Here is a 13,554-nt window from a genome sequence, read left to right as displayed (position 1 = left end):
AAAATATCCCTCTCAGCTACCTTTGAGATTATTCCTGTCTTTGTTTATGATCCTTTATTAAATTGATATCCTTAAAATTAGGATTATTTTACATAATCACAGTTGGCTATAAAACATTGTCTTCCCAAGCTTATAGTTGGGGGTTTTTGGCTGAGGTTGGGGACTTGTATAGCTATGTTCTTATGCTTGTATATAAAACAGTGAAGAGAGGGCACACAAAGTATGGAGATTAGCTATATCTCTTATGCTGGGTTATAGTGGTGTATATCTCTCATGCTGGGTTACAGTGGTGTTAAGTTCAAGGGTGTGTATGCTATTGTTTATGCTTTTTACATGCTTAAATGTGGATATCCATGTGCATGTAATCTGCCTATGTACCTTGGAATACTATGCCTTTTTTCTTCTGTTTGACTAATGGTGTTTGTTCTGCTATTGTTGACAGCAATTTCATGATGTTGGATTTTACCCATTTTATCTATAATTCAATAAAGCACTTGTTTAATTAGAAAAAAAAGTATGGAGATTAGTTCTGGAGATTTAAATCATTAGGCCCAGAAACTATTAGGTCAATCCCTGCAAATGTTCCAGGAAGGACCAGCAATCGGTGCAGCACAGTGGTCTCCAAACTGCAGCCCTTTGCTTGCCTTTATCTGGCCCTTGAGGCATTATTCCTCCCACTGACACCAACAATCAGGCATAATTCCTGCCACTGACACCAACAATGGGGCACTATTCCTTCCAATGACACCAACGATCGGTTATTCTTTTCCCTGACAACAAAAATAAGGCACTATTTTTCCCATTGACACCAACTATTTCTCCCCTTATTACTAAATATCAGACATTGGTTACTCACACTAGGCAAAGCCCACCCCCTCTAAAGCCAGAAGGACAGTAAACTATCCCTTTCTTTAGAACGTTTGGAGACAGACCCTGGTGTAGCAGTAGTATGTATAAAGGTTTGTCAATGATCTAGGATATTAAGTGTTTTGTTCTGATCGAATCCCATTATAAAATACAGCCATGTACAGTCATACTCCATAGTGTTTAGCACATGTTAAATAGGGACAAAACATAAGTTCACACTCAGAAAATTTAAAGGGTTTAGCATCATGGTCAGAGGTGTATGTTTCACTCATCAGTCCCTGTTTTACATAATTTGTTAATTTAATTTATATGGCTTTCAACACCTGTCATTTATTGACCTCACATCTAATTATTAAAGGACAATGTTATTTCTTTACACAATCTTGGGAAAGTGAATGTGGTGGCTGATTTAGGACATAGCAATCTATAGAGACAATTGAGTCCTACAATAGGTTAAGGTGAGTCGCTGTAGGATAAGACTACATGCAATCCATTCATTCTGAGCTTGTCATTGTTTTAGGCACATCACCAAAATGCTTTGGAGATAGTGTGCATTGTGAACAAGTGAATTAAATACGTTTTTCTTTTGTTTCTATGAGGATGTATATGCATATTTCTTGGCACCATACTAACACTTAAATAAATCATACTCTGATTGTGATATCCTAATATGTCTTCTTTCAGGTTAGAGTGGTGGATGCTAGTGATAACCCTATACCAGGCATTAAGGTTTACCTCACAAGTGTTATCAATTCAATCAATGAAACCTTGGTGACAGATGACAATGGAAAAGCTTCCTTCAGTCTCAATACAAGCGAATGGATGGGACGAATATATCTCTCGGTACTAACCGTTTTGTTTTGATACATTGCTATATGTGTTTTTCTAAAATTCTATATTAAGTGGGCTAGTCAAATAGGTTGTCAAAAGAGTTTAGTTAAACACAATTCGCTCATTTCCCTATATCATTATACTCCCACTAAAAAATTTAAAAACCTTTGACAGGAAAAGCGTCAATAAATTGGTAAAAAAAATAAATAAAAATAAAAACAGAAAAGGACAAACTGTGCCAAAAACTGCATTAAATCTTCTATTCAATAAAACGAATGTTGTAGGCATGTTTGCAATTTTGTGTGTTGTATATATGTTGCTTTTTTTAGGTGCATTACCATTGATCCCTAAGTAACACCCACTGACCCAGGATGCAGCAAAATTTTATTTCAATAGCAAATTGGGTAGAATATGAAAAGAAATAGTTTGACATTTAGCAGTGCTGAAGTACTAATATGCTTGCATTGCAAAGCAGTTAAAATTGCATTATGACATTATGCTGTTGACAATTGAGGTGAAATGGGAAATGCAGCTAATGAAATGTTTAGTGTCATTATGGGATATGCTTCTTTGGAGAGAATTATAAATTAAGTTTTGGTATTGATAAATAAAAAAAAGTCAGAATAGAGAGAGAAAGGAAATGAGATGGATAAGAGGGATCAGAGTAAGGGGGATTGGCCGAAGGGAGGAGGGCTCTACCTCCAGCTGGTCGGCTAGGAGAATAGGTAAACTGTCTCAGCGTGTTAGAAGGTGCCTATCAAAGGTCTGAAATAGTGAGCCCAGTGTTCCAACATTTTTTTTTTCACAGAGGGCCAAACTATTTTTAATGAGCTTGGACGTCAATTTTTCATAGCCCATAATTTGGGATAATCTTGGTTTGACTTCCAAAGTTTTAAGCAATTGTGATTTCCATGCCTTTGTGAACTTTTGTTTGTTGGCTTTGAACAGATGGTTCAGGAATTTAAAGGTGTGTTTATCTACATTATCACACCTGTGATTTGATATGGTTTCATAGATTTTTGAGCATATGATAGCTGTGCAGTGTATTCAATATTCAGTGTACTTTGCTCTAAAATCTATGCAGTATAGGGGAAGTCCACCAAATGTGGAAGAATGCACCAGACCTCTGAGAAGCCACCTAAACAGGTGGAAAGATAGTTTGGTACTAAGCTAGTGAGTTGCCTAGGTATTCGGTACCACTGAGTGAGCACTCAGATTGTTCCACTGCTAGGGCATTTTGGGAGCAAACCTTTGTTGTAAGCCATGTCTCTACAGTCTTCCTTTGCCAGTTTGTAGCCTAGTTATGATTTCCATATATATTAATATGTGTACGTGGGTGCAAAAGCATATTCTTACTAGCATTTAAAAGATTTCAGAAATTTGGCAAGGAAAGTGAGGGTGCTCGCTGTACATTTAAAGTGAACATAGGTTCCCCAATTGGGTATGCGACAGCTGTAAGTATAAAGTGTTTGACTTGTGGGTATCTAAATAGTTCAATGTTTGGTAGCTTGTGATAAATTCATTTCTGAGACTTTTGAAGGTTTTAGGCTATCAGGTTTGACTAGGCTATGAAGGTGAAAAAGGCCTGAAGTGACCCAGTGTTGGAAAAGCCCTGGGGTAGTTAAGCTTGGTTTCGGAGGATGGGTTATTGAGAAAAAATAGAAGCGGGAGGTGGGATGAGAATAGACTCACTGGAGTACTTCACACTATCCCCAACCCTGAAGGGGTGCATGGGGATTGGATTGCATAGCTTTGCTCTATCTCTTTGAAGAAGCCAAAGGTGGTTCAATATGACCATAGCAAGCATTGACTTCCAGTTTTACACATAATGGGACCTCAGTTGTATAACATGATAATTTGCAAATTGGAGAATTTTTGCTATCTGAAAAAAATCAGATATGCAGAGGACCATAGTTTAGCCCAGCTAAAGAGTACACTCCTCACATTTTTGTAAATAATATATTCTATCTTTTCATGCGACAACACTATAGAAATTACACTTTGCTGCAATGCAAAGTAGCGAATGTACAGCTTGTTTTACAGTGTAAATTTGCTCTCCCCTCAAAATAACTCAACACACAGCCATTAATGTCTAAACTGCTAGCAACAAAAGTGAGTACACCCCTAAGTGAAAATGTCCAAATCAGGCCCAATTAGCCATTTCCCTCCCCTGTGTCATGTGACTCGTTAGTGTTACAAGGTCTCAGGTGTGAATGGGGAGCAGCTGTGTTAAATATGGTGTTATCACTCTCACTCTCTCATACTGGTCATTGGAAATTCAACATGGCACCTCATGGCAAGGATCTGAAAAAAAGAATTGTTGCACTACATAAAGAAGGCCTAGGCTATAAGAAGATTGCCAAGACCCTGAAACTGAGCTGCAGCACGGTGGCAAAGACCATACAGCGGTTTAACAGGACAGGTTCCACTCAGAACAGGCCTCACCATGGTCGACCAAAGGAGTTGAGTGCATGTGCTCAGCGTCATATCCAAAGATTGTCTTTGGAAAATATACGTATAAGTGCTGCCAGCATTGCTGCAGGTGTTGAAGGGGTGGTGGTTGGGGGGTCAGCCTGTCAGTGCTTAGACCATATGCCACACACTGCATCAAATTGGTTTGCATGGCTGTTGTCCCAGAAGGAAGCCTCTTCTAAAGATGATGCACGAGAAAGCCCGCAAACAGTTTGCTGAAGACAAGCAGACTAAGGACATGGATTATTGAAACCCTGTCCTGTGGTCTGATGAGACCAAGATAAACTTATTTGGCTCAGAAGGTGTCAAGCGTGTGTGGTGGCAACCAGGTGAGGAGTACAAAGACAAGTGTGTCTTGCCTACAGTCAGGCGTGGTGGTGGGAGTGTCATGGTCTGGGACTGCATGAGTGCTGCCGGAACTGGGGAGCTACAGTTCATTGAGGGAACCATGAATGCCAACATGTACTGTGACATACTGAAGCAGAGCAGGATTCCCAACTCCTTTCGGAGACTGGGCCATAGGGCAGTATTCCAACATAATAACGACTCCAAACACACCTCCAAGATGACCACTGCCTTGCTGAGGGTAAAGGTGATGGACTCGCCAAGCATGTCTGCAGAGCTAAACCCTATTGAGCATCTGTGGGGCATCCTCAAACAGCTCAAGGTCTCTAACATCCACCAGCTCTGTGATGTTGTCATAGAGGAGTGGAAGAGGAGTCCAGTGGCAACCTGTGAAGCTCTGGTAAATTCCATGCCCAAGAGGGTTAAGGCAGTGCTGGAAAATTATGAAGGCCACACACAATATTGACACTTTGGGCCCAATTTGGACATTTTCACTTAGGGTTGTACTCACTTTTGTTTCCAGCGGTTTAGACATTAATGGCTAATGAGTGTACAAGCTGTACACTCATTACTTTGCATTGTAGCAAAGTGTCTTTTCTTCAGTGTTGTAACATGAAAAGATATAATTAAATATTTACAAAATTGTAATTGTATTGTAATTGTAGGGGGTGTACTCTTGTCAGATACTGTATCTCATTGGGCTTTCATTGCTTGGCCACTGTTATATGGCATGATGTATCACTCAATTGGTTACTAAAATTGTCTAAAAGCCTGTTTCATCTGGCTTTGGGATGTTCCAATATGGTAATACAACTTACTTTCCAGTGCATTCTATTTGCATTTGATACCAGTTTGACTTTCTTCTGAGATTGTTTAAAACTCATTGACAGGTGCATTTGACCCACATTTGGCCTCCCTTTAGGTTGCATCAACCTGCATTAGGTTCCTGTTTCATTCATATTGAGTTGTATAGGGAGGGACACAAAAAAAAGCATGTTGTCGCGGGCCCTTAGTCCACAGTTATTGACCTTCTTTGTCATTTTATATGCAGTGATAAAATTAATATTTACATTTAATATTATTGTTTAATATTAATATTTAAATGTTATTATAATTAAATAATCCAGTGTAATGTATTTTTATTTAAAATGTGACAAGCGATTTTAAACAAAATGTATTTTTTGTCATATTTGTCTTCTTATCAAGGCGAGAACAAACCTGCAGAATCGACCATATGTTTATGGCGACATATCCCCTGATTATGGTGAAGCAAATCTAAATCTTAAACCCTTCTACTCCAGTAATAAGAGTTTCCTGAAACTCCATTCCCTGGACAAAGTCCTCCCATGTGAAGGGCAGCAGGAGGTGCAGGTGGAATATATTATTAATCACACAGAGCTGAAAAATGATGTTGACCACTTTGACCTTCATTATTTGGTGAGAATATTTTTGCATTTTGCCAACAATAAAAATGGTTCCAGTTAAAAAGATAAACGTAAATGAATTGCATATGTAAGAAATGTTTTACATGCTAAAAGATCTGTACACATGTTTTTTTTATTTTTTATTAGTCCACCCCATCTTCTTTCTATGGATGCATAGCAGATAGAGAATGACCGCCCTTGCAGTTCTGTAGGCTCTGTGTCACTGCCATAGTTGAAGTGAATATTACAATCTCTCCTTCCTGTACACCCACTATTGCCTTTGACAATAAAACAAAAAAAAGAAAAAAATGGCACTGCAACTTGCTGCCGGTGAGGAGAAGAATTTCTTTTATTCTTCTCTCCTCAACTTTATAGAAAGTCACAAGGTGACAGGCAGCATCAGGAGGCTGATCTGTACATGTATATGAACACACCTGTAAACTGCACACGTACCAGAATTATACATCACTGATTACTGTATTGACATCAATATGTTATGTCTAGACTTTTTCAAAATGAATGCTAATAGTCTGTTCACTTTATTTCTAGTAGGCAGGGTTATCAACTAAACACAAATTTTCAGGTATTTTCTGTTCTTTAAGTGTAAAGATGCAGCCAAAATCACTCATAAAGCACTTATGGGTGGCAGGTTAACCAAACTGACAAGAGACCACTTTCTAATTGATTAATTGTCTATTTTGTATTTCTTATATCTATATTTTGATCACATAATTATCTGCCGTCCAGACACAATTATGCAAAAGAAAGAAGTGGTTTTATGTTTTTATTATAGAGTGCATTCTTGGGGTTCCATAGTCTTTGTCTCCTTTTTTATTTCTTATTTTCATTTCTATATGCAAGCTATAACTTGAGTATTGTAATGTATTCACTCTTGTAGCGTCAAAACATACCGAACAGGAGACTGTTCACACTTCTTTAGCAAAAAAAAACAAACAAACTTTGTTTTATTAACCACTTCAGCCCCAGAAGTTTTTACCCCCTTCCTGACCAGGCCACTTTTTTCAACTTGGCACTGCGTGAGTTTAACTGAAAATTGCGCGGTCATGCAATGCTGTACACAAACCAAATTTACTCCCTTTTTTTCCCACAAACAGAGCTTTCTTTTGGTGGTATTTAATCACCTCTGCGCTTTTTATTTTTTTGCGATATTAATAAAAAAAGAGCGAAAATTTTGTGAAACATTGACATTTTCTACTTTGTCTTTTAAAAAAGATCCAATATATTCAATTTTTGTTATATATTTAGGCCAAAATGTATTTAGCGACATGTCTTTGACAAAAAAAAATCTCAATAAGCTTATTTTTATTGGTTTGCGCAAAAGTTATAGCGTCTACAAACTATGGTGTTAATACTGGTATTTACGCAGCTTTTACTTTCTGAATGCCTATCTGACTTCTTGAAGTGCTAAAATGGCAGGGCAGTACAAACCCCCCCAAATTACCACTTTTTGGAAAGTAGACTTCCTAAGGAATGTCCTGAGAGGCATGTTGAGCTTATTGAATATTTAATTTTTTTTTTATCTCAGGTGTTTGAAAAATGACAAAAAAAAGATTTTTTGTTTACAAAAAGTTGTAATTGAAATGATATATTGCTTACGCAGGCCATGGGTATATGTGTAATTACACCCCAAAATACATTCTGCTGCTTCTCCTGAGTACAGGGATACCACATGTGTGAGACTTTTTGGGAGCCTATCTGTGTACGGGACCCTGGAAACCAATCACCACCTTCAGAATTCCAAAGGGCGTAAATTGCTCATTGCATTTTCTCACTACCTATCAAGGTTTTGGAGGCCCTAAAATGTCAACATAGCACAACCCCCCCCCCCCCAAATGACTCCATTTTGCAAAGTAGACACTCCAAGCTATTTGCTGAGAGGCTTTGTGAGTCCATGTAATATTTTATATTTTGCCACAAGTTTTGGGAAAATTACACTTTTTTTTTTAAACACAAAATTATCACTAAAAGATAAATTGCTCACACATGCCATGGGTATATGTGGAATGACACCCCAAAATACATTTTGCTGTTTCTCCTGAGTACAGGGATACCACATGTGTGAGACTTTTAGGGAGCCTAGCTTTGTACGAGACCCCAAAAACCAATCACTGCCTTCAAGCTTTCTAAGGGCATAAATTGCACATTTTACTTCCTCACCGCCTATCACAGTTTCGGAAGCCCTGAAACTTCAAGATAGCACATATAGCTATCTTGAAATTTCAGAGCCTCTGAAACAGTGACAGGTAGTGAGGAAGTAAAATAAGCAATTTACGCCATTAGAAAAACTGAAGGTGGTGATTGGTTTTCGGGGTCCTGTACACAGCTAGGCTCCCAAAAAGTCTCACACATGTGGTATCCCTGTATTCAGGAGAAGCAGCAGAATGTATTTTGGGGTGTCATTTTACATATACCCATGGCATGCGTGATCAATATATCATTTAGTGACAACTTTGTGTAAAAAAAAAAAACAAATTGTCACCTTCCCGAAACTTAGGGCAAAATATAAAATACTCCATGGACCCAATATGCCTCATAGCTTTGGGTGTCTACTTTCCAAAAAGAGGTCATTTGGGGGGTGTTTGAACTGTCCTGGCATTTTATGCTCAATCTTAGCCACACATCACCCACCTAAAAGCCAACTTAAAAGCCAAGCCTTTTCTGTGACTTTTGTTTACATGAAAAAATATTTTCTTTTTTACTAGAAAATTAATTTGAAACCCCAAACATTATATATATTTTTAAAGCAGAGGCCCTACAGAACAAAATGGTGAATGTTGCAATTTTTTTTGTCATATGGTATTTGCGCACAGATTTTCCAAACACAATTTTTGCAAAAAAATATTTTTTTTTCAAATTTAATGCACAAATACACTATATATTTCCAAATTGTTTAGTAAAATTTAAAAGATGATCTTATGCCGAGTACATAGATACCAAACATGACATGCTTTAAAATTGCGCACACCCATGCAGCGGTAACAAACTACGTACATTTTAAAAAGCCTTTAAAAGTCTTTACAGGTTACCACTTTAGACTTACAGAGGAGGTCTACTGCAAGAATTATTGCCCTCGACCTGGCATTCCTGGCGATACCTCACATGCATGCTGCAATTGCAGTTTACATATGATACTAAACCAACGCTTGCCTGCCCCTTTGTGCGCAAGCACAGGAGGACAGGGGGGTTTGAATTTTTTTTTTATTTATTTATTTGGCTTTTTTATGTTATTTTGACACCTTCCCTTTAATTTTTTTTCTTTTAATCATTGTTATTGTTATCACAGTTAATTTAAATATCCCCTACGATAGCAATCTGTAGTGACAGGTACTCTTTTTTTTAAAAATTGGGGTCTATTAGACTCTAGATCTCTCCTCTGACCTTAAAGCATCTGACCACACCAAGATTGGTGTGATAAGATGCTTTCCCGAATTCCCAAATGGCACTATTTATTTCTGGCGAAAACAAAGTCATGAAATGCTCGTAGTTTCCGGTATCTTAGGCCATAGAGATGATTGGAGCCATTCTCGTCTCCAATCAGCTCTATGGTCAGATAATGGAACCACCGGCTGCACTCTCGGGTTAACCAGTGGGACAGGAAAGCCCAAGAAAAAAAAACGCAGAAGGCGGCGGGAGGGGGGGGGGGAGGGGTCCCTCCTACTGCTTGTAAGAGCAGTCTAGCGGCTAATTGTCCTCTAGGATTGTAATCAGTATGTAATCATGTAATGTAATCAGACCGCTGGCTGTAAAAGAAGATACCAAGATGATACCTAAATCTGCAGGCATCATCCTGGTATAACCACTCAGAGTCCAGCAACATACCAGTACATTGCTGGTCCTTGTTTGGCATATATTGTAGGTTTTTTATTTCATGCAGCCTGTGGGCTCGATCTATGTGGATGAAGAAATCACTCACTTTTTCCTGCACTGAAGGCATCTCCTTTCTATGCCTTCAGTGCAGGAAAAAGTGAGTGACAAACACCGCTGTAACAAGTTATTCCTTTCTCCACAGAGTATCAATGCCTCTCACCTCCAGCAATCGAACACTAGGAGTCACTTCGCCATACAATACCACTGCAGACACCAATCCTCTTGTTACAAACATCAGCTTGAGATGGGCTTGATATGGGCATTTCATCCGAGAAGAGAGTAAAGAAAATCGAAACGCTCTCTGTTTTATAACAGTTTTAATTTAGGAAAGCAAGTAAAATCACTTACAAACAAAGCACTGTCACAGTGCTCAAGGCAGGCATGTTTAAGGCAACGACATTCACATCGGGCGGCCGCTGGTGACGTCAGACGCCTCCCCCCGTATGCGTTACATCAATTGGTGTGACTTCGTCAGCTGGCGAAGTGGTGGAATGATTCACTTGTTACATCTGTGTATGTCGCTCACCTTTTCCTTATTGTCATCATATTTAAAGCGCTGCACTATTGCTACTTTCTTTGTCTATTTTTTAGGTTTGTTGGGTTTGACCTTTTCCAGTGTTCAGCTGCTTTTTTGTTTAGTCTTATGGGATCTAGCGCTGAATAATTTTCTGTTTTTATTTGTACCTGAAATGCAAACTGGTTAACCATGGAAAAGTAAACCTAAAACATTACATTGGTACCTCAAAAGTAAAAAATGGTTACCAATGAAAAACAGTAACCAAGTACAGTAAAAGTAGAAAGTGTAGAAGTAGAAGAGCAGAGTAAGAACAGAAAATTAACTCAAACGACAACTATTTTTGGCTTTTTTATTTTGTTTTTTTTGTAACTTTTTTTTACACTTTTTTTCTTCAACTGTAACACTTTAACAGAGTTGCGCTATATTAACAATTTCAGCCCCGCCCACCATACATTTACTGTGGCACCCAGCCGCTGCTGAGCAAAGTGACATAGCCCTACGTCGCTCACTCAGGAGACTCTAGGGGGCGAGCACGCTCCACCGGCAACGCACTCCCGCCCCCGCTCGTTATCTGGGGAGCCAGCGCGTGTGACCGGCGACTCCGATGCCCGCCAGCCACTGACGATCTCCCGCAGCAGAGAGAGAGGGACAGACGGCTGATGTAAACACAGCCGTCTGTCATTCTCCCTGAAGTGATCACAGAGAAATGTCCCGATGTCACCGCCATTACTAGTAAAAAAAAAAAAAAAAAAATGACATAAATCTTTCCCATGGTTATTAAACGCAATAACTTTTGCGCAAACCAATAAAAATACGCTTATTGCAATTGTTTACCAAAAATATGTAGCAGAAAACAAATTGGCCTAAAATGTTAAAAAATTATGATTTTTACATTTTTTTTGAGAATTTCATATAAAAAAATTGAAAAATATAATTTTTTTCAAAATTGTCGCCCTTTTTTTGTTTATAGCGCAAAAAATAAAAATCGCGCAGGTGATCAAATACCACCAAAAGAAAGATTTGTTTGTGGGAAAAAAAGGACGTCAATTTTGTTAGGGTACAGCGTCGCACGACCGAGCAATTGTCCACTATCCCTTTCCCCACTTTTATGTATTGTGTGTCTCACGTTTTGTGTTTTTTTATTGTGGCGGTACACTTTTATTTTGCACAGCGTGATTAGTAGGGTGTAGGTCCTTGGGCCTGTCCCTGAAAGTCTTGGGAGGGGGTGGATATGGCCTTCTGGCTTGGTTAGCCCTCTCTCATGGGGTCTCTCTTCGGGAGAGCCCCACCTAGTACTTGGGGTGGTCTGTTTCAGCAGACCTCCTAAAGAACGGGGCTGCCTGGTTTCGGCCAGGTTAGCCAGTGTAAGTACTTCAGTCCCTGTCAGGAGCCTTGCACCCCAGGGGATCAGGGTCAAGGACCATGTGTACACCCTGCACACTTTTTATGTTTCACTTTTTAGTGTGTTTCCACTTTTTATGCACCCACCGGGTGATAGTCTGAGTGTGTTCACACACCACGGGCTTAAAAAACAGCTGGTGGTCCTGGTTGTTGTGGCGTGCGGAAAAAGCTTTTCCACATTTCATACATGCTAACCCTGCCTTATGAGGTGCTGACGGTGCCCTGGCTGTGTTGGCGACCTCCTCCTCTGCCTTCGCCTTGTGCTTCCACTGTGCCCCCGCTGTCGGGTGGTAATGCTTCTCGCCCTTTTGGCTAAGATCAAGTGTAGTATCTGTTGTTATCAGTTTTCTGGGTGCCACCCTGCTGTGAACATGGTTCCTCCTCCTCCATCTCCTCCTCATCCTCCACCTCGTCATCCTCCAGAACTGTGCCCTTGCTGGACAATTGTGTACCTGTCGTTTGTGGGTGCAGGAACCCACCCTCAGAGCCACTTGTCAATGACTGCCCTGAAAGCCTTGGAAATGATCACTGCTCCGGATGCGGAGGCGGTAGAGGATGACGATGAGGAAGCAGAGTAGGAGGAGTTAGCAACAGGAGGCAAACTGAAGCGCCCTGCAAACCTTGGTGGTGGAAGGAGATGCGCCAAACAAATTTAAAGGGTGTATCTCACAGTAACATAATCAGCAAACGCTGCAAAGTTATTAATTTTCCCCCAAATGGGTGTTTATTGAATAGTAGAATAGAACAACAGTATCCAAAGGGTGTATCTCACACAAATAGATACAGACTAAGCCGCAATTTAAAATCTTTCTTTCCCCTAAATGGGTGTTTATTGAATAGCAGAATAGAACAACAGTATCCAAAGAGTGTATCTCACACGTACAGATACAGACTAAGCTGCAATTTAATATCTTTCTTTCCCCTACATGGGTGTTTATTGAATAGCAGAATAGAACAACAGTATCTAAAAGGGTGTATCTCACACGTACAGATACAGACTAGGCCGTAATTTTTTTTTTTTCCCTAAATGGGTGTTTATTGAATAGCGGAATAGAACAACGGTATACAACGGGCGTATCTCACACGTACAGATACAGATTAGGCCACAATTTAATATTTTTTCCCTAAATGGGTGTTTATTAAATAGCGGAATAGAACAACAGTATCCAACGGGTGTATCTCACAGTAAAATATGCAGACTAGGCAGCAATTTTTCCCCCTAAATGGGTGTTTATTGAATAGCGGAATAGAACAACAGTATCCAAAGGGTGTATCTCACAGTAACGTATGAATGAAAATGTTGTATTTTTCCCTTTAATTGGTGATTTTTGAATAGCAGATTAGAACAGCAGAGTCTAAACACTGTATGTCACAGTAAAATATGAAGATTTAAATACAGAGGCAGACACATATGCAGTGAGCTTGCATTACATGGCCGCTACACGCCGCACGCCACCCACCTAACAGGATGGATACTGTTGTTGTTCTATTCTGCTATTGAATGAAAAACTGAAAAATAATGATTTTTCCCTAAAAACTGAAAATTTATTATTTTCCCCTTAAATTGGTGATTTTTAAATAGCAGATTGGAAAAGCAGTGTCTAAACACTGTATGTCACAGTAAAATATGAAGGAAAAAACATTTTTGTTTTTTTTAAAATCCAGATTAGGAGGACACGTATGTACTGAACTTGCATTACATGGCCGCTACACGCCGCACGCCGCCCACCTAACAGACTGATAAAAGTTTTTTTTTTCTCCCTCCTCCACACTGGGCTCAGGTCAGGGCAAAAAGATTGTGCACTGTAT

The 13,554-nt window shown here is 39.4% G+C and overlaps 1 protein-coding gene across 1 annotated transcript in view; it reads left to right on the top strand.

Annotated features, from left to right (window-relative positions):
- The window catches only part of LOC309563618 (alpha-2-macroglobulin-like), a 215,610-nt gene that overhangs the window by 69,122 nt on the left and 132,934 nt on the right, over positions 1 to 13,554 (top strand). Inside the window, exons 11-12 of the mRNA XM_082268122.1 lie at positions 1,552 to 1,710; positions 5,722 to 5,952. Coding sequence (XP_082124248.1) covers positions 1,552 to 1,710; positions 5,722 to 5,952 — 390 coding nt within the window. The remainder of the gene's footprint in view (positions 1 to 1,551; positions 1,711 to 5,721; positions 5,953 to 13,554) is intronic.

The sequence above is a fragment of the Pelophylax lessonae genome, assembly GCF_965119305.1.
Source record: "Pelophylax lessonae genome assembly, chromosome: 9".
Taxonomy (NCBI): domain Eukaryota; kingdom Metazoa; phylum Chordata; class Amphibia; order Anura; family Ranidae; genus Pelophylax; species Pelophylax lessonae.
Note: the sequence above shows the minus strand (reverse complement) of the source record. Positions and strands in the feature narration are given on the sequence as shown.